General features: G+C 51.6%; 7 protein-coding genes and 2 non-coding genes across 9 annotated transcripts; 3 read left to right on the top strand and 6 right to left on the bottom strand.

Annotated features, from left to right (window-relative positions):
• Window positions 1-314: 314 nt before the first annotated feature.
• Window positions 315-1,388, top strand: J4E78_009057 (uncharacterized protein; the record flags this gene model as incomplete). The annotated part of the gene is made up of 2 exons (XM_049369652.1): window positions 315-675; window positions 742-1,388. The coding sequence occupies 2 exons, from the start codon at window positions 315-317 to the stop codon at window positions 1,386-1,388; spliced, it is 1,008 nt and encodes a 335-aa protein (XP_049218613.1).
• A 1,212-nt stretch (window positions 1,389-2,600) lies between these two features.
• On the top strand, window positions 2,601-3,566 carry J4E78_009056 (uncharacterized protein; the record flags this gene model as incomplete). The annotated part of the gene is made up of 1 exon (XM_049369651.1): window positions 2,601-3,566. One exon carries the CDS (start codon window positions 2,601-2,603, stop codon window positions 3,564-3,566), a length of 966 nt encoding a protein of 321 aa, XP_049218612.1.
• Window positions 3,567-4,045: 479 nt separating this feature from the next.
• J4E78_009055 (uncharacterized protein) lies at window positions 4,046-5,397 on the bottom strand (the record flags this gene model as incomplete). The annotated part of the gene is made up of 2 exons (XM_049369650.1): window positions 4,046-5,043; window positions 5,391-5,397. The coding sequence occupies 2 exons, from the start codon at window positions 5,395-5,397 to the stop codon at window positions 4,046-4,048; spliced, it is 1,005 nt and encodes a 334-aa protein (XP_049218611.1).
• Window positions 5,398-5,728: 331 nt separating this feature from the next.
• On the bottom strand, window positions 5,729-5,850 carry J4E78_009054. The gene has a single exon. It is a non-coding gene; the product is annotated as a tRNA-Val (tRNA).
• A 188-nt stretch (window positions 5,851-6,038) lies between these two features.
• J4E78_009053 lies at window positions 6,039-6,142 on the bottom strand. The gene has a single exon. It is a non-coding gene; the product is annotated as a tRNA-Glu (tRNA).
• Window positions 6,143-7,474: 1,332 nt separating this feature from the next.
• Window positions 7,475-8,749, top strand: J4E78_009052 (uncharacterized protein; the record flags this gene model as incomplete). The annotated part of the gene is made up of 1 exon (XM_049369649.1): window positions 7,475-8,749. One exon carries the CDS (start codon window positions 7,475-7,477, stop codon window positions 8,747-8,749), a length of 1,275 nt encoding a protein of 424 aa, XP_049218610.1.
• Window positions 8,750-9,359: 610 nt separating this feature from the next.
• On the bottom strand, window positions 9,360-10,760 carry J4E78_009051 (uncharacterized protein; the record flags this gene model as incomplete). The annotated part of the gene is made up of 3 exons (XM_049369648.1): window positions 9,360-9,394; window positions 9,450-9,914; window positions 10,433-10,760. 3 exons carry the CDS (start codon window positions 10,758-10,760, stop codon window positions 9,360-9,362), a joined length of 828 nt encoding a protein of 275 aa, XP_049218609.1.
• Window positions 10,761-11,538: 778 nt separating this feature from the next.
• On the bottom strand, window positions 11,539-14,980 carry J4E78_009050 (uncharacterized protein; the record flags this gene model as incomplete). The annotated part of the gene is made up of 6 exons (XM_049369647.1): window positions 11,539-11,866; window positions 11,937-12,120; window positions 12,862-12,986; window positions 13,192-13,555; window positions 14,410-14,571; window positions 14,626-14,980. The coding sequence occupies 6 exons, from the start codon at window positions 14,978-14,980 to the stop codon at window positions 11,539-11,541; spliced, it is 1,518 nt and encodes a 505-aa protein (XP_049218608.1).
• Window positions 14,981-15,751: 771 nt separating this feature from the next.
• Window positions 15,752-19,216, bottom strand: J4E78_009049 (uncharacterized protein; the record flags this gene model as incomplete). Its single annotated transcript, XM_049369646.1, has 3 exons — window positions 15,752-15,769; window positions 15,853-18,940; window positions 18,990-19,216. The coding sequence occupies 3 exons, from the start codon at window positions 19,214-19,216 to the stop codon at window positions 15,752-15,754; spliced, it is 3,333 nt and encodes a 1,110-aa protein (XP_049218607.1).
• Between the last annotated feature and the right edge of the window lie 729 nt (window positions 19,217-19,945).

Below are 19,945 nucleotides of genomic sequence, written 5' to 3'. Positions count from 1 at the left end.
TCGTGTTTGGAGATGTTGTGAAATGCAACAGATGGCGCTGAATTCGTTTGATTTTGGGAAGCTGTCGACCACAAATGACCTCGGAAGGTATCACAAACACTTGGCGCATATGCAGTCACTGCCACAAAATGCTGCGCGGAGGTTTTCGAAATCATCCGGTCGTTGTTGCCGTGCGCAATTCGTCCACGAGGCGCAGCCATGTAACTGCGCCTGCGCATTCAGGCACTCTCAACCCTTACACAGTGTGTATCCACCATATCAACCCACGCAATCCAAATCCACAGTCCTCACAATCAACCACCGCAGACGGCAACATGGTGCACCTTAGTAAGATCAAGGAAAGCAATGCGCAAATCGACGAAGAGACAGCGCCCCGGATCGCAGTGTTTGTCGGCGGGACTTCAGGAATAGGAAAGATCACGTTGGGAGCGGTAGCAAAACTTGGAACAAAATTCAAAGCCTACGTCGTTGGAAGAGGAGAGAGCAAGGCAGCGTTCCAACCTTTCATCGAAGAGCTACATACGGCGAACCCGAATGCGAGTATCATATGGGTAGAAGGCCAGGTCACGCTGCTGTCAGAAGTAAAGCGGATATGCGACCACATCAAGAAGCTCGAGACTGCCATCGATCTGCTCTTCCTGACAACTGGATACGTACCATTTTTTGGACGAGAAAGTAAGTCCATTCTATCCTGATTCTGTCAAACTGCGCTTCATCAAAGACTTACATACCCAGCTACAGCCGAAGGCCTAGACATCAGCCAAGTACTAGAGTTCTACGCGCGATTCTGCTTCACACAAAACCTCCTTCCTCTCCTCCGCGCTTCGGATCGCGCACGCGTGATAAGCGTACGCGCGGGCGGAATGGAAACCGACTGGTTCTTCAAACCAGATGATTTACTACTCGAAGCGCCAGGCGCCTTCGGAGGCATGACTACGATGATACATATGATCAACATGACCACGCTGTCACTTGAGCGCCTTGCTGGAATACCAGAGAACAACAATATCGTCTTCATACACGCAAGTCCAGGGAGTGTGCGGACGGGAAATCTGTTCCGCGGGTTCAAGGAAGGGTCTTGGGGCTCGTGGGCGGCTTGGATGTTTATGGATCCGGTTATCAGGATCATGACGTATAGAGAAGAGGAGGCCGGCGAGAGGTATGTGTATCAGATTACCAGTGCGGCTTTTGGAGGGAAAGGTGTGCCGTTGAGAGAAGGTGTTGCAGAAGGGAAGAACACGGTCGGACAGAAAGACGGAGGCTTGTTCCTGATATGGCATACTTGTGAGACGACGCTGAACGAGAAGCCGCTGGCGAGATTGAGGGCGAGCGGCGCCCAGGACAAGGTTTGGGCCAAAACACAGGAAATTGTTGGGCCACATGCTTAGCGTTTGGGTGTTTTACGTACGGTTTACTCGCTTCGGTGTATTGGAGCTGCTGATCGGGTCGTTGGCCAGTACCTGGGGAGAGCCATACCGATGGATTCTTGAGGGGACGCCATAGTAACGGCTGAAAAGCAGAATGGTTGGGACTGGTAAAGTTTACGGGGAGCTGGGAGTGATCCGGGTGTCATGGACGCGCTGGAATAATCACAGACAAATAGTAGACAACCTTGGAGCTACCATTGTGACACAGGGTTTCCAGAGTTTGAGATCCCAAGCGACTGGTTCAGCAGGATGTCAAGGCATCCCTAGCGATCGCGAACGACTGGGTAAGCGAAGGACAGATATGGGGTATCTGGGATGAGATGAGAGACGTGGCTCAAAATAGGGTGCGCTAAAGGGGTGGAGCCCGCTATACCACATCCCGAACCCGTTTCGCTGCACGTTGACTGACGTGCAGCATGCACAATGCAGCCCAAGATAACTCACCTTATCGCAACTCATCTCATCTCCATCACGAACGTAAGACAGCGATGCAACTGTTTCCTCCAACACCATTTGCGCAGTGTTTGTGGCCATTGTTCTCATCCGGAAGGTGTTTGCCGCGCCGTCCTTCGTCCCCGTTCCAATTTCCCGCACAGCCCGGTTCTCCGGAAAAGGGGCCACTGTGGCTCGTAACGTTACTGCCCCTAACGGTCATCGCAATGTACACCATTTCACCATGAAACGATTTTGTTTTCAGCTGTCAGATGGCAAGTCGAACTGATCAAGTCGAGCAATATTCCTGAGGTCATGTTGGGCGCGTATGGCAAGAGTCGCGTCCAGCATGCTCAATCGATAACGTTGAAAACAACAACCGCGGGACCCGCTTGCCACCCGCATTCCGAGATGCTCTCAGGCGTTCTAGAAGCGGCCGCTAGCTCACTTACGCAGAATTTGGATGTGAACGCCTGTTCGCATGCTGGCCGATGCGGCATGGGGGCGTGTCATGGTTGCACAACTAGGCACCAGAATAATCCGTATCCCCATCCCGAGGTCCCCCAGTAATGTTTCCATCTCTTTACGCATCTTGTTTACTTCTCCCATTTCGCATAGTCTTGACGCGCGCTGTCATTGTGTATTTGTAGTACCTCTTAATCGTAATCGCGCGTTTAGCACTTTGTATTCTATCAGCAGTATAGTCGGCCCGAGTTATACCACCCCAGATCCGGACACGCGATGTTTCCCAGTGTGAAGGATAGAGCACGGCAGCTTTTTGGAGAGGCTGCGGTTCCTGACGCTGCTCCTCCGCCTCCGGTCGCGACGGGAAGGAGAGGCGCGCCACTAAAGGCTTCTGCTGCGACTAAGACGGCCCCAGAACCAAAGACGCCCGCGAAAACTTCCAGGTCGAAGAAAGATGCGCCGGTGGTCGAGGAAACACCAAAAGCCATAGGCGCATGGCCAAGTCCTTTCGATTCGTTCAAGGCGAGGACATCGCCACCAGAGAAGCCCACACCTCCAACACCGTCGAAGTCGAAGTCCTCCAAGACAGCTACCGCATCGAAACCCTCCGCGCCGTCAAAAACCAGCACACCTTCCGCATCAAAGCCAGAAAAGTCTTCAAAGACCGAAAAGTCAGAAAAGTCAAAATCCGAAAAGGCCGAGAAGTCGTCTAAATCAGAGAAGAAGTCAAGTTCGCGACCAAAGACACCCCCAACACCCAAAGCCGCCGCGCCGCCAAAGAAAGCCCCAGAACCCAAGGTTTCTACCCCGTCACGCAAGAAGACCGAATCGAAACCTGCGCCCAAACCTAAAGAACCTTCGCGCCCTAAGCTCGATGCTCGCACCTCCTCGTCGCGACCAAAGATGGAGCGAACGTCCTCCTCTTCTTCCCTCGAAGACGACGAATACAGCGATCTACGCGCCGCCTGCCTGCGCGAAGCGTCCAACGTTACGGGTCTCAAAGGCAAGAACCTCGCCATATCGCTGCGCCAGCGATCCTCGGGAGGTTGGTACGCGGCGCTAAAGGATGTTGGTGCGGACAAATACCTGAAAATGTGGATGAATCGGGATAAGACGTTCAAGACGCAAGATGAGGCGCTAGAGGCATATCTGGTGTTTGTCAAGAAGATGAATACCGACATGAAGCTCTTTGGACCGATGAGTCCGAAACTCGGAGCTGGAAAGAGCAAGGGCTTCTTCTAGATGTGCGACGAGGAGAGGAGCTGCACGCGTTGATCTCACCGATCGACGCGACTGAGACGTGTTTTACGAGAACATGTCATCTGTAATATATGTAACACCACCACCACTACGACGGGATCCGGGACCATTCTTTCCAGCGAGGCGTTTTATTTTGGATCCAGTTACGAGACTCCGGCTGGCTCGCAAACCTGTTGTAATACGCTGTAACATTATGTACGATATGTAGGACTACGCGCCTTGTTTTGGATTTTGGATTTTGGACTTTGGATCCCCGGCGTTAACGGCACACGACGATGGACTGGACGATCTTGCGCGGCGACGTACTGGGCCGGTTGGATTCATTCGGTTCGCTATATACCCCACTCAAGATCTTGCTCTTCATCTATCTCACGGATACGGCGCTGTTCGTTGACCGAACGAACCTATCGCCGTTTACATATGTTTCTAATACATAATACTTCACCTTGGTATTCGATCATTTATACCATGCTATTGAACTCAGACGTCCACTCTATCCAAGTCCGGCGGCCAGGCTGATCTCTCTTTCTTTTCTCCATTTCTTCATCCGAGTCCACGTAGGGATAGAGATGACGGACGCCGTCCGCATCTCCGTCGCTGACTTTCCATCGCACGTCGATGATTTCTAGGTCTTCTTTTGTGACTGGATTTGGTGGATCGAAACCTAAACCGCGGTGTTTCCAGAATGCTAATGGGACTTGTAGGACGTCGTCTGCGTTGGCTCCATCGTTCGCGAATTCCGCAGAGGTATACAACATGATAGATTCGTCGTCAAACTCTATGTCACTGTTGATGTACAATGGTAACTCAATGCCCCCCTCGCGGAGAGGCGCGATATGGTCAATCGTATCGTAGTCTTGGACAGCGGGGAAGTCGTATTGGAGAGCTAGACGGTAGTCGGCGCAGACTTGCTCCATGGTATGTTCCTTGGCTGCTTCGACCTTCGCTTTCGCAGCTGCGTAACCCCGCAGTTTGGAGCAGTCGAAGTGAACGTAGTCGTTGCGGTCTTCACGTTGGTGCTCGTGCCAGAAGCCGAATAGGTGGCCTAGTTCATGGGCCACAGTTGTGATCCAGTAATCTGGCGGGTATTTTTGCTTGAAGGCGAGACCGAGATGGATGCCGTGCCGACCTTGCTCGTCACTCCAGTCTTTAGGTATGTATCCCGTGACTGAAGAGGCTTGAGTCTCAGTATCTTTGGACTCCGCGATAACGGCAATGTCGTTTTTGACGTGCTTATTCCAGACCCAGGGGTCATCGTCCTTTTCGCGTTTGTTGTAACAGTATGGCCACACGCCTTCCTTGACTCTGTACTCCCTGAACTGGAGTATGTGACCGCTTGGGCAACCGGGTTCACCGATCTTGTCCACCCAGAGTTTCCAGGCTGCGTCGATGTCATCCTTGAAGTTATTACGGGCGCTCTCGTCTTCGTAACAGTATCGGACCAGTCCGTCGGGCCATACTGTTCGTGGCTGTCCGGTCTAGCTGAACGGTCAGTTGGTCGTCAGGCGTTGGAGCGTAGGGATGAGTATACCATAGTCACAATCTCAGTCCATCTGCGATTTAGTGGAGAAGATTCGTCTCTGGATACGAGTAGACTTGAGATCATCTGTGATGTTGTGTGGGTATCATTGGCCACATATTTGAAGCTGTTAAGAGGCGGTGGACAAGCGGTGACGAATGTCAGAAAGAGGGAAAGGGTTGGCAACAACATGGCGGTTTCGGTGGAGTTATGCATGGGTTGCTCTTCGAAAACTTGAAGGCCTATATTAGAACACCTAATCTGCCCTTTCGAAAAAAAGCGCAGACCTTCCATAGTACGAGGAAGTGGCGTTGAATCAAGTGAAAGCTTGGATGCTGAGGCGCTTTTTCCCAATATAAGGCCTGGCCTTCTAGTGAAAAGCGAGCTCGGTATGCTCGCGTCCACCAACGTCTACCTCTTAACAAAACATTGGCCTACCCCAGCACACATAGCTGCGGGAACTTGAAGTATTTTGGTTGATCCTTTGTTTTGTTTGACGAGATAGCTAAAGTACAGCAGTCTCTAGTCCTCAGACTGGCTAGGACTATGTGTCGACCAAGAAGCACAAATCCAGAACGAGATGACAACTATGAAGACAAAAACAATGCAAGCAGCAAAATGCAATTGGATACAGCGAGACTCGAACCCGCATCTCCTCTCCACTGGATTGCCAACCGTTACCGGCTGGGTCCAGCGTCACTCTCACTTGCGTAAGAGTGGGCGCCTTTGCCATTAGACCATGTACCCTTTGACTGAGGTTTAACACATACAATACCTCTTATGTACTGCCAAAAGGTTCTTGATCACGATATACAGCCCTTGTGGCGCTTCTTCGCCGCTTTGTTCATGAGCGTTCTTTGTTGTCCCTCGCCAGACATCTCTAAGTCTATCTCCAATAGACCGGCCAAAGAACGACTCAAGTAGCAAAAGGTAGTTGGATATGACGAGACTCGAACCCGCATCTCCATGAACCGTCGAGCTCATTAGCCCGACGACACCCTCGAGAGAGTGGGCGTCTTGGCCATTAGACTACATACCCTTTGATTGGAGTTCAGTGCCAACAAAACCTCTTATACAGCCCTCAAACACTCTCCATTTGATACGTGCAATCGCGATAGAGCCTATCCTTAGCAACACATCAGAGCTGTTTCTTCCTTTTCATCCCACAGACATTCCCGACTTCATCTCCGATGGAGCAGTCCAAAACCACCACTAACACCACCAGGGAAACCTGTTATCACGACCGCGCCACGCCAGGTGGTCGATAAGATATCCTCCGCAATCAGTACTATCCATGAAGCTCTTAGTCATGACCTCTCGCCAGTCAAAGGACAGGATCTTATCTTCCAAGTCGAGCCCAAAGGTGAGAACTCCCTCGTTAGTATCCGCAGGGCTAGCAGTGACGCCATCCAAAAGTCTGACAAAGATCGCACGGTCGTGATCTGGCCCTTTCAATTTCGCCAGCACTTCAAACCCCTTGTTTGTCCATCCCCTTTGTAGTTTGTCGACGTAGAGACACATTCGCTGCGTGTCAATGTACTGAATGAATGGCCGGTCGTTACGGCTCATATCGAAGTAAGCAAGGGTTTTGTCTGGGGAGTATCCTTTGAAAAGACCGCGACTGCAGGATATGGTCGATTTGTTTTTTCTCTGATATTCGAGGGATACCGTGAGGAAATTTGGGAGGAAGATGGTGCTGGTGTATATTTCGACGGCAGCCTTCAGATTGCTGGAGACGTGACGGCAGGAAAGCCAGAGGTGTTCGGTATCGTCGGAATATGCGAACACCATGGCCCATATCTCAGTGGGTAAGTCGCTCATCGTATGTATGGAGTCTGGCAGTAACTGGATGTGAGAATTGTGGTGATGATTCTGTTGAACAGGGAGAGAAGTCTCGGCAAGAGCAAAGGAATTTATGCCTCTGAGTTTTCAGTTTCTATGTTGGTGTCATATGCTTGGTAATGGCTTATAGGCGCGGCGTTGTGCGTGGTCGTAGTACCATGGTTGCAATAGATTATATCGGGCAGTCGGTACGCTGGCAGAATGACGTTTAACGGAATTGATGCGACAAAAGACAATCGGCATGGTGGGAACTGTAGTGCGGATACATCAAGGCTTCCCTGAATCTTAGGCGAGGTCAGAAGCATGATGGGCCATGCCACAGCCGTGCCTAGGCAGCCGTAGCCAGCGATTACATAAGCAGACCCTTCACTAGCGCGTAAGCTCGCCCGGTCGATCCATCGCTTGTACAACTACTGTTGCGACTGCGGACGAGAACCAACCCTCCTGCAGCCGCTCCCGCATACGAAATTGATCGCGCTCGACGTCCCAACTCTCACGGAGCCTCGAATACCTCCAGTATCTTCCCAATATGCCGGCCGCCACGCTACCATCGCACGCGCCGCCGCAGATTCCAGGCTTCCAGATCCCAAATGACGAGGCGCATTCACTCAAGCAATCTGTCGCCGAACTCCTCGAACGCGACAATCCGCGCTTTCCCGGCGCGCAACCCGTATCCTTTTCGCGCGAACACGTCACCGAGCTCCAACGCAATGAATACTACATGTGCGAGAAGACGGACGGCTTGCGCTGCCTGCTCTACTTGCACTGGCAAGAGGGACCGACCGGAGCTTTCGAGCCTGTGACTTTCCTGATCGACAGGAAGAACAACTACTACAACGTCCAGCCTCCATTTCGCATACGTCACTACCAGCACCTGAACGAAGCCGAGCCATTCTTATTCGGAACTCTTCTGGACGGCGAGCTGGTCCACGACCAATATCCAAACGAGCCGGCGCCACGTCTGAACTTTTATGTCTTCGATTGCTTGGCGGTAGATAATACAAATGTGACACAAAGGACACTAGACAAGCGGTTGGGCCGGCTGCATGAATGGGTCATCAAGCCGTACGAAGCCGGCTTGACTAGGACATTTGGCAAGAACATTACACCAGACGACCTGAAGCCGTTTGCACTCAAAGGAAAGAAGACCTACCCTGCATACAAGCTAGAGGACATGTTCAGCAGCATCCTCCCCAACCTCCGACACGGCAACGACGGCCTGATCTTCACCTGCGTATCCACACCCTACCAGTTCGGTACCGACAGACACATCCTCAAGTGGAAGCCACCGCACGAGAACACCATCGACTTCAAGCTCCGCCTCGGCGACTTCCCGCTCATAGACCCGCAAGACGGCGAAGACGGCCTCATCCCCGACTACGACGCCATGCCCACCCCCCTACAGCTGCTCGTGCAGCACAACGCGAACCACTACGAAGTCTTCGCCACCCTCTCCGTCACCCCATCCGAATGGGAAACACTCAAATCCCTGAACCAACGCCTCGACGGCCGTATCATAGAATGTTACCGCACAGAAGGTGGACAGTGGAAATACAAGGCTGAGGCGGACGGTACGCCGCGCTGGCGCGACGACAAGAAGGATGCCAATCATATCAGCACTGTTAGGAGCGTGCTGGCTAGTATTGAAGCTCCGGTTACCGAGATGGACCTTTTGGCTAATGCCGAAAATATCAAGAGGGAGTCGTACCGGCTACAGGGCAAGCTGGACCAATACCGCCCGCCTCAGGATGGTGAGCGCGAGGCTAAGAAGCGGAAATTTAGCGATGGTCTCAACGGTCACTGAGTGTTTGGGTTTTGACGCTATGAGAACCTAGGGGTTGCTACTAGCAATGTGTTTCAACGTTTAAGATGTAGTTGGATTTGTCAGGGAGTTATGGCGCGTTCACGCAGTTGATGATACCCACGCTCAGTTCATATAGGGCGGCAAAAATCGAAGTTTTGTTGTTCATTATACGGTAGTTCCGTGGTCTGACTTCGTCACAGGCGTCTTGCTTATGGTGGTGTGAACATTTGTGTGTCGCTCAGATAGTTGCGAGGAGCTTCACTCTATCCCAAAGGTGATTGATATCGTCAGTCATCATTTCCCTCCTCCAGGCAGATGTTCATTCAACAACGTGACTTCAGAGGCCGCATAACATAAGCCCATTCGTCACGGCACGTCGTCTTGTGATGATTTACATCTCCATAACATCGGCAAATCATTTGAGTAATCAAGATGGCTCTCCAAACTATCATGACACAAAGATCTCCAAGTGAGACAGGACAAAGGGGTCTCAAGTCTTGAATAGTCGAACAACTATGACTATATCAATCTGGCGTTTCTCGCATCAAATTCGCTCCACGTTCTGGATTAAGAACGAATGGCTTGTTCGGCCGCGGAACCTCCGATAACATTAATAAAATAAAACGTCTCCGAGGAATTCAAGTACTGCGTAGCTCGTTAGCAAAACTATCTAGTCAAGAATTACGTGTAAGAGACTTACAGCCGCCCGTTGCCCATTGATCCTCTGAAACCTCATAGTTTTCGTCATGTTCTTCGTAGCCGAGGTAGTCTATGGCGTCCTTAGGCCAGTTTTTGAAACAGAAGAGGAGCTCTCGTTGGCGGTTCTTCAGCGGTTCGCTTCCTTTGTCTAGCCCTTTCAAGCGTTTGAGCTGTGTGGCGGTGACCTCAAGTTTTTCGGGGACAGCTGAAGGTCGATTGCAATAAGGTATCTTTCGAGCTGTCCAGTATATACCTGGATTGTCCGTGTAGCCAGTATCGTAACCGGTTTTGCGCGACCAATAGGGTATCTCGTAGACGGTGAAGAGCGGACCTGGAGTCTTTTGCTGAGTTTCATCGGTTGGGGCTGACATAGTCGAGGCTAGTAGAGGCTTGGGGGCTGGTTCAATAGATGTGGTGGCGTTGAACAGGAGCTCGAAACTGATGTAGGTTTCAGGAATGAAGTCGACTATAGAATCTTGTAGGTCTGGATATCTAACACTTTGATAGGCGTACACTGTGACTACCACGATGAGTCCTAGTGATGAGTAGTTCAGTAACAAAGATATAGTTTGTCACGGCTCTACGTGGTCACTGCTGACTACGATATTCCAACGAGTCAAGGGGTAAGTAGTCATAGTAAATATGGCGACATTGTAGCCGACGCTCCTGAGTCTATCACCACGTTTCATTGCACAACGCAGCTTGAACATACTTGTTCTTTAATGGATGTCTAGGATTGAGGCCTTATCTCTAGTCGCCGCAATCTCAGCCGATGTCTGCTGCTGAATTCCTTGTCTGGATGAATCTCATGTAACTGCACACCTCGCTCTCTTCTGCTCTCTCTTGCTCTTGAGTAGTCGCACATCTTGCTTTCTTTTGCTCTTGGCGAATTGATGCCGCAGCCACTTTACATACGGCAAACACTGGACTGTTGTTTAGCATAGCTTCTCCGAAACGTTTCCAACTACCGCAAGGAAAACTTACAGCCTTTCGTCATCCATCCATCGTCAACGATCTTCCCATCCTTGTCATTTGTCAAGAGACGCTCACATCCTCCATCACTGTCCTGGTATTCTCTGAGTTCTTTCTCATTCTCATAGATGATTACATCGCATTTGACAAATTCCGAACAGGACGAATGCGGTGACTCCAAGATGTACTCAATACCCTTGCCGATGATGTGACTGCATGTGTAGCTGGTCATGAAATCGTTTCGCACGCCTGGGATAGGTTCATCGAGGTATTCAATCTCGTAAAGTAGTTTGAGGCTATTGAGATTTGCCATCACTAAACACATCAGCTCATCCAACATGAGGTTGGGTTGCGTGATTTACATACACCCAGCAGTAGCCCACCGACCATTACCATCAGACTCCCACTCCCCAAGAGCAATATTTACGAGACTTCCATCCTGATGTTTGCGTTTGTTTCTTCTTTTAGCCGCCTGTTTCGTGATAAATCGAACTTCAACTTTCCAATATCTATATTTGGCGAATTTGTCAACGAGTACTTGCAGGGGCTTGTGGTTTGTGAGGCCGACTTTCGTCTTCTCTTCGGGGCCGATGCCCTTCTGTGAAAGAGTATCTGGATACGTAATGAAATAAATTTGGGGCATCGTCGTTATAGGTGATGGTGACCTAATGGATGCAGTGTGGTGCAGTGAAGCGTTGCGTAGAGGTTCGATGGTGTGGGTTACTGTGAACATAACGCAGTCTGACACATGCCAAATGACTATTGGAACCGCTCCATCGACATGGTGAGTCGATTAGCGAGGAGTGACACTTTGAACTGTGACTGTTGACTGCAGCAAATCACGTCTGAGCCAGAGGGTAAAGCATGATGCGATACGTCCATGACATACATAGTTGGAAGACCCAGATAAAATGCCATTAGTATAGCCGGCAGCAGAAACCAGAAAACCATAAGTCCATCGGCAGAGGTCTGGGGCTCGAGCTGTATCTTCACTTATTTCTATGGAACCACTGGGGGATTATGATGCCGAATCTCAGCGTCATAACTCCGATCATCCTCCTGCTCAGCAAAAGCGGGATGCAAGACATACTAAAGAAGTTTTTAGTACCACTCTCATGCTACTCATTTGAACGTTGCAGGTAGAACTTACTGCCGTCTGTAATCCAACCCTCGGCCTCACCCTCGTATGTAAGTGGTTGAGAAGGATACTTAGGTCCCCCGTCCTCCTCCCGGAGCTTCTTGAGCTCTTCTTGGTTCTTTACCAGGATGAGCTCCACATGTATTTTCCCTTCCCAGATAGATTTGACGTTGTCGGCGATGACTTTCTTGTTCGTGTAACCGATCTTCACAAAACAATCCGCACCGGAGTTCCATTCGTACTGTATCTTGTGCAACTTGGCAAGTTCGAGCATGGAAAGTACTACGCAGTATGTCAGTCCGTGTAGTCTATTATAAGTCTATGTGACTTTTCATACACTCAGAAGTGATCCAAAACCCATGAAATAGTGATTCCCACCCGTGTGGCTCATAGAGGTCCTCTTTCTTGATGTTGTAGTGGTTCAGAATTCTCTCCTTCGCGATCTTGCTCAGGGCACTCAGGTCCACGACTTCCCATCTCGGTAGGTCGGGGTGTCTGGCCAATGCCTTGATGAGTTCCTTCCCTACGACGGAAGAATTAGTGAAGCCGATGTCGATATCGTCTGCAGCACATTCTCCTTTTCGAGGAAGCCTTATGGGAAAGAAAACAAGGTAGAGCTCTAACTTTTCCGTCAAGTCGGTAACTAAGCGAGATATCCTGATAGCCATGAATGTATAAGAGAGGATTTGATCGAAGTAATGGTGTTGTGAAGAGTGTGTTGAAGTGTAAGGGCAGATACACCAAGATGTAAGCATTCATACGCTGACTGCGACAATGACAGAACGGGGTATGAGTGTACAGTAGTGACTACATTCTACTATGAATCAGCAGGTGAGTCAAAGAATGAGTGACGGGAACATTCGCAGGATGGGTCGTCGTTGACACTGAGCTCAACATGTCTTACCTTTCTCTTCGTTCATTCCTGCTTCCTTCAACACTTTTCTTTTCAGCCATTCTGTCTAGGCATCTAATGTCGAATCTCAGTGAGTAGTTCTGACCAAGTTGGTGAGACCTCAATCAATGCGACCAACTCTATTACTATGCTTTATCGCTTAAACGTCTGCAATCCCTAGACAAAAAGGCTCATTAACCGGGATACAAGCTCGAAACAGAAGCTCCAGCCACCACACTCGTGTTCATCATCTGCTATCCACCATAACATTCGATAGCGCTAGCTTCGGCTGTCTTTTCGAGATTTCTCTTGAGCCAGAAACTTAAGATAATCAAGATACGTGTCTTGCACTAGACAATCGTTTAGCGTCGCTATCGTGGTATATTTTCCTGTTCTAAAGGAGCGACTTACAGCCTTTCGTGATCCATCCACTGTCCCCAGTATTCCCGTGCGCAAGATCTTCGTCGATAGGCACAGCTCCCCCATCCTTTTCCTTAGCTTCTTTGATATCCCTCTCGTTTCGGGCGATAAAGTGTCTGTGAGCTATGAATATATCGGTCGGTAACGACAATGTTTTGTCGAACCTGTCGAACATGTGGAATTCATTGGTGTAGCCCCAAGCGGAGGTACCAGGATAATTTCTCCTGGTACTGTAGTATATGCGATAAAATCTAGAACCTCTAAGTCTTGCCAGAACTAGATAGTGCATTAGTTTATAAATTTGTACGTGATTCTACGTACGTCGACATACCTCCAAACGTAGCCCATCGTCCTTTGCCATCTGAGTGCCATTCTTCGCCCTCTGGAATTTCCACAGGATCTCCATCCTCGATCTTGTAGTTTCCCTTGGCCTTTTCGTATGTGATGCCGCCGATCTTTATAACCTCCCATCCTTGGAAGTCCACGTCCTTCATAAGTTTGAAGACCCATTCTTCGAGGAATGGTAGGTTTGTGAGGGCCTTGATCTTCTTCTCATCAGGCACGTTACCTTCTTTGGCAAGCTTCTCAGGATAAGTTATCAAGTAGAGCTCTGGCTCGATCGGCGCGGGGCCTTTTGAGCATGTGGAAGAGTAGCTAAAAAGTTTCTTGAACTTCATGACAATATCTGACCGAAGTTTTGGTACTGTGAAGGGTGTGAGAGGTTATAAGAGTAGATGCTTAGGACCATAAAAACCTGCGCAGTGACTGTCAGGATGACTACACTACGTATGTGTGTGCAGTATACCAGTCACGGTCCAGTCACAGCCCAGTCACATATCAACTGTGGAAGTCGTACGCGCGCCGGCAAGAGTCAGGAAAGACGTTGACTGAGGTATCTAACTTATGACAGCGTTAACACGGCCTCAAGACTGTAAAGCAGAAAGAGCCTCAATTACTTGCATTTCGGAGGCCCGACGCGCGGTTCTACACATCACTCACCCTATTTTCTGTTACATGCAGATCCTTCATCCATAACCGAATTTTCTCCTCTGTGAATTTTTTCTCTTCATCGTCCTTGCAAGCTTTCGTCTTCGCTTTGGTATGAGCCTGAAGCACTGCCTTATCGTCAGCATCATGCCAGATCCATTCAACATCATTCAGTCAACTTACAGTCCTTGGTCCACCAGCGGCCATCATACGTTCGAGGGCATATACACCCACGCTTTTCTCCTACCACTATGCCCAGTCCGTCCTTTATGCAGCTCTCCAGCAGGGGCTTGTTTGTGTCACGCGGCCGGGAAAGATGCCAATGTTCTTTATCAGGCAACGTGCTGTTGATAAATTTGACGTCCTCCACGACAGTCCCGTCATTCGTATAGCCATTCGTATAGCCGACTTCGTCACTGCGGACTATTCTGCGTACGTTCCTGGATGGATATAGGCAATCATTGAACCAAAATGCGATCGGCTGATTGCACAAAAGTATCACTGTAAATGATATTAGCTTATGCCATGTACGTTTCTTTGGAGTACGTATACATTGGCCTGTTATCCTCGTTCCTAACTCGATGATGTCCAAGCTGTCTGACCTGAATTGCCGGTCTATGGGCTTGTACACCTCCAGCTTTGGCTTATCGGTGATTTCGCTCCACGTTCCTTTCTCCATATACCGCTTCAGGAGCTTTGTCCACGCAGTTAATACTGCTCTGATTGTCAGTCCAGTTATTACAAATGAACGACTAGTGTCCTACTTACAACCCTTAGTTACCCATACACCTTTCCCACTGACGTCCAGATCACCCAAGCCCATCTTCATCCTAAAATCCTCAGACCCATACACATCTTCAAGATTTATCTTTGCTTCAAGGAGATATATCTTGTGTCCATCGGATGCTATCAACTGCTCAAGTCCTTCCCTGTGACAGTCGTTCTTGTCACGGGTCCAGGTCCATTCAGCTGGTATTAACTGCACAAGGCGATCGAGGGTGTCGCAGTTCGTGCAGCCCGGCCGTAGATCGATTCCAGGGCGGCTCCGGTAGTGTATTACGTGATCGAGAATGAGCTTGTTGGCATCCAGCGGAGCCTGTGAGGAGGCTGAGGCTGAGCTCATTGTGGCCGTGAAAGTGGCGGCTTGGAGGATCGAGATTTTGGTTGTTCAGCGGGAACAAAGTAACAAATTCAAAGGAAGTTGTAGTGTCGAGAACCAGAAGTGTAACAAGTTGTGTTGAAGGCAATATGACTGCGCTGTCCGCGCTCTGACTGCTACCATGAGTCTTACGACGGACAAAGCTTCAACATCAGAACACCTAACGACACGTAAACAGCGATACATAGTAGTAGCAAAAATCTCGATTCTACCTAGCTCGCAAGCTCGAGCTCGATCCCCTATTCTCCCTCGCAGCGCAGGGGAAGAGGACCTAAACGTCCCAACATCCCAAAGATCCTATGTCATGCCATATAGCGGTACTTTTGCGTTGTCACCAGATCGCATATATCATTCCAACCAAACTCTTCATATGCGCATTTCATATCGATACAGCGATCATCCGATCCGATCGACAGAGTCAAGGTAAGCTAAGCCCCTCGACTCGTGACTACATTGAAGAACATTGCTCAAAGTACGCCCCGAAACACCAAGCGAGATGGCTATGAGCGAGTGACGAGACAGGACGATCGTCGGCCGACAGATAGCCCACGTGCCGATTTGAGTGAAGAAAGGATATGAAAATCGTAAGAGTCCGAAGACAAGCAAAGGAGAAGACATGGCAAGTATGGTGTTATGCCGCTTTGCAAAAAATGCTCGCTAGCAGATGCGTTGTAGGTGAAGATCCGAATCATATACAGGAAGATAGTGCTGCTTTTCCTGGCAACACAGTAAATTCTAAGAGGAGATGAAAATCTAAACCCTCAGGCGAGGCGATTTTTATCTCTGAAGAGATGTTAACGGCGGACGCTGTTAGCAGGGGACGCATTTCTGCTTACTCTGCCACGTCGTTGGTTGCCTCCAGCCGCCTGCTGGTGCTGGGGTGGCATGTACATGCCATATGGAGGGTACATGCCGGGCATGCCCTGACCGGCGAGGTTGGCGGGCTGCATCATCGGTGATCCGTTGAAGCTGCCGGGGCCTGCAACAGGTGACGCGTTGCGGTAGGCATCCATGCCCGGAACGGGGCCTTGGAAGCCGTTCATCTGAGGGTAGAACTGACCCTGTCGGGCCAGGAGCTGCTGGTACTGCATCTGCTGCTGGTTGTTCATGGCCTGCATGTTTGGCATGTACATGGGTCCACCACCCATTGGGTATTGCTCGAAGCCATTGGAGTCCATGCTTGCTGTGCGCTGGAGTGCGACAGGGTCGAAGCCAGCTGCCGCTCCCTGATAAAATTGCCCAGGGTTTGGCGGTCCAGATGCAATGCTGTCCTTAGACGCTGGCCGGGTTGCGGAGTGCTCACGATGACCAGGTCCGCCACGAGTGGAAAGACCTACCTCATCCATGAGTCGCTTGTAGCCCTGTTGGGGCTGCGCCTTGATGCGAAGAAGAACGTTGCGAACGTTTGTTACTACATCCGCACGGATCTGCTCATCGAAGAATGGAGTGGTGAGTACCTTGAAGATCAAGGTGGCACCGCAGTTCTGGTCGGCCAAGATGCTTTCCAATACCTGATCGTTGGGAGAGAAGAAGAGTGCCTGTAGGATAGTGTCACGAGCTTCTGGCTCGTTGCGCTGGTTGATGATCTTCAGGACGGTGAGGTATGCAACCTTGTGTGTGCAGAGGTGGACAATGTGCGGAACTAGGCGGGGAGCCAAGACCGTACGCCTCCTTGGGAAGGTGCAGGTATCGAGGAACCAGGTCAGGAGCAAGGCACCATTCGCGTTGGTTGCGAGCTGCACGCTGTGAAGAGCGATTGCAGCAGCTACCATGCGCTGCTGGTCCTTGGTGGCATAGTGGCTCTCCAAGCAAGCTCGCATGGCACGGGCACCGAATCGACCTTGGGCGAGATCCCAGAGTCTACCCAGCATGACCTCAAAGATGAAGTCGTTGAACTTCTGGTACTTGAGGCAGCCTTGCATGACGTAGTTACCGAATTGGTCGAGGAAGAGAGCCATAGCATAAGGTTGGACAGCATCCACGACCATCTTCTGCATAGTCTCCGACTTGGACACATCGATGATCTTCTGCGCAGCCCATGTTCCGTTCTTGTGCACACCAATCTTGGCTAGGTGGGGTGCGATCTCGCGAAGCATGGCTTCCTTGGTAGGCTCCTCGCAGAACTCGAACAGCTTCTGCACAACAGTGTTTCCAAGATAGTCAGAAGACAGCTCAGCGATTTCTGGGAGCATGGCCATGGCGATGTTCTCAATGTCCTCCTTGGAGCAGGATCCGTTGTCGATGCGCTTGCGGATCTCTCGCAGTCTAGGAGCGTCGTGAATGCGAGTGTGGCTCGGCTCTTCGACAGATGGGATCTCGTCGACGTAGTTGTTGAACTGAACAGCCTTCTCGACCTTAGTAGTGATCCTTGTCTGCTCGTCGTCTGTGGCGCCCAACTCCTTGACAATCTGGATAATGTCGGTGCGGATGTCGCTGAGCTCTGGGGTGGTCAAAGGTACATTCGCGGGAATGTTGGCCACCTTGGTAGCGGCGGCAGAGCCAGCTGTGCCCTCAGCCTGAGCCTTTGACAGTGGGTCAGGGCTTGGTGAAGGGAACAGACCATTGTGGCCGGGGGTGGCTGCTGCGCTTGGAATCTTGGCGTAACCGATGCGAACGGGGCCAGCACCAGGGAAGATCTCCTTTCCGTTCAAAGTCGACTTTGCCTGGACGGCACTCTCAAGATTCTCGTAGTTGACGAAACCGCAGTTCTTGTGTGTGAGGACGCGGGTAGACTCAATCCCACCGTACTGAGCGAAGATGACCTGTAGCGACGAAACGGTGGTCGAAGATGGGATGTTGCCAAGCCACAGCGAGCGAGTGGGTCCTTCCAGAGTTCCATCGTCGCCGAGGTTTGAGCCAGGCAAGTGGAGCTTCTTGACAGCCTCAGTAAGGTTGTACTCTGCATCCTCAGTCAAGTCACCGGTTCCCATGCCGTTGTCAAATCGGCCCATGGCGGGCAAGTAGGGCCGCATCATGCCCCGCGAAGGAGCATCTAGCACGCCGGCGGTGCGAGCACGTGGACGCGCGTTGGAAGCGAGGTTCGCAAAGGCCTGAACTTCGAGGTTGTGTTGGCGAACAGCCTCGTGGATGAGAAGGGCGTTGGCTTCGGCAGGAGTGATGGTGCCGCTGTATGCGCCATATTGATCCTCCTCCTCTTCAGCGTACTTCTCCTTAGCATTGACAGAGTAGGAACGGAAGCGGTTTGCACCACCGGAGTTCTGGTTGTTGGCGTTCCTCTGGCTCTCGAGGAGAAGCTCGATGTCGGACGGAGCCAGGGTAGCTCGTGCAGGCTGCGGGGTGTCGACCAGACCAAGGTAGTCCAGGGTCTTGACATCGGTGTCGGCGAGGGAGTCGCGCGAGAAGGAAGACCTTGGCGAGCCTTGTCCGTTTGACGGCACCGAGGCAATGCTCTGGAGTGTGCTGCTGCGGTCACGCTGGTTTGACCAACCGCCCGAGAAGATGGAGTTGCCGAACGGCGAGTTGGAGGGAGGGAGGTAGCCACCCGGTCGCTGAGGCATTGAGCCAGCACGCAGACGTGAGAGCAGTGCAGACTTGGCCGCAGCGTTTGTAGACCCGAGCGCGTTGAAGCTCGAATTGTCGGTCGGTGTGCCTGGCCCAGGCTTGAAGGGGCTCGTCGAGGGTGTTGGCCGGGAGCTCTTGGGGAGCAGCGAGCTGCCGGACATGAGGCCGGGAGGGGCAGCGGAGGGGGAGAAGCGGGAGGGCAGGGTGCCAGCGCGGGCGCGACGGTTGGGAGCAGGTGCAGCTGACATGGTGTCTGGCACGGCGTTGTTGAAGTCGGGGAAGCTCAAGTTCTCGCTGTTGGGGGACTCGGGGATGGTCTCGCGCAGCGGCGTGGAATTCCCGCTGGTAGGAGGTCCCCACATTTGCGGAGTTAAGCCCTCCTGTGCCTGAATCTCGCGTGCACTGTCAGGGTGTTAGCACGAGTCGGAACTTGTTTCAGGGTGCGACATACCGTTTGGAAAATAGGCGGCCGCCATAGTCATGCGACGGGGACCCGTTCCCGAGCCTCGCGTTGCCGAGCGGGTTCGGGGCATTGCCAGCGAAGCGCAGAGAGCCGCTGTTGGGCGGCTCGACAGGCGAGGTGTTGCCCGTCGAGGAGCCCGAGTGCGGCGGCTGGGGCAGCTGGGGGATGTAGTTGAGGTTGATGTGGTGTTCGGGGCGGTTGGTGGTGGGAGCCATTATGGATTACAGACCCTGCGGTGACCTGGGTAGTCTAATAGGGAAGAATAGTCGTCGTGACTCGGTTACCAAAGCCAGGGTAAGGGATCGAAGGAGGGTTGGTGCCGGCCAAAGGAATGTGAGGCGAGGGATTATTGCCAGCAAGACCGGGCTCAGCACAGCGCAGCCTGGTGTACAGTGAAGACGACGACACGGGTTGGATCCAGTCCGGGGCGGGGTGCAGCTCGACGGCGAGGGAGGCCGCGAAGGAGTGACGGAGACTGGGCGGGTGTCGATTATGGTACGGGTGCTGTACAGCAGCAGGCGGGCGGAATAGACAGATCACCGGAGTGCCTGGAGAACAGAAGTAATAGGATTAGGCGGACGAGGGCCGATTACGCATTCGAGCTCGTGCAGAGGCGGATACAGCTAGTTGTCGCGGCGGGAGCAAGAGAGCGATGAGCGATGGAGCGATGCTTGCGAGGGAATGAATGGTGAGGTTCGCTTGATAGAAATGGGGAGCCACCAGGAACACGAGGGAACTAGCTCAATTGGGCGGGCTGCCAGAACAAGCACGTTACAGGTTACGGCACGATCTGCGCGGTCGGCTACGGTTGTAGGTGGGCTGTTAAGTGCAACGGCGAGTGAGGGTTGCGATGGCACGGCTGCGGTGCTTTGCTTTTGTACAATTCAGGGGCACACAAAGGGCGCCCGGGTGGCTCCAGGGCTGCGTCCTGCAATTGTGTCCTT

The sequence above is a fragment of the Alternaria triticimaculans genome (genome assembly GCF_023758025.1).
Source record: "Alternaria triticimaculans strain BMP 0046 chromosome Unknown scaffold_18, whole genome shotgun sequence".
In the NCBI taxonomy this organism is placed as follows: Eukaryota; Fungi; Ascomycota; class Dothideomycetes; order Pleosporales; family Pleosporaceae; genus Alternaria; species Alternaria triticimaculans.
The sequence above is the reverse complement of the archived record's forward strand: the minus strand, read 5'-3'. Positions and strand labels throughout refer to the sequence as shown.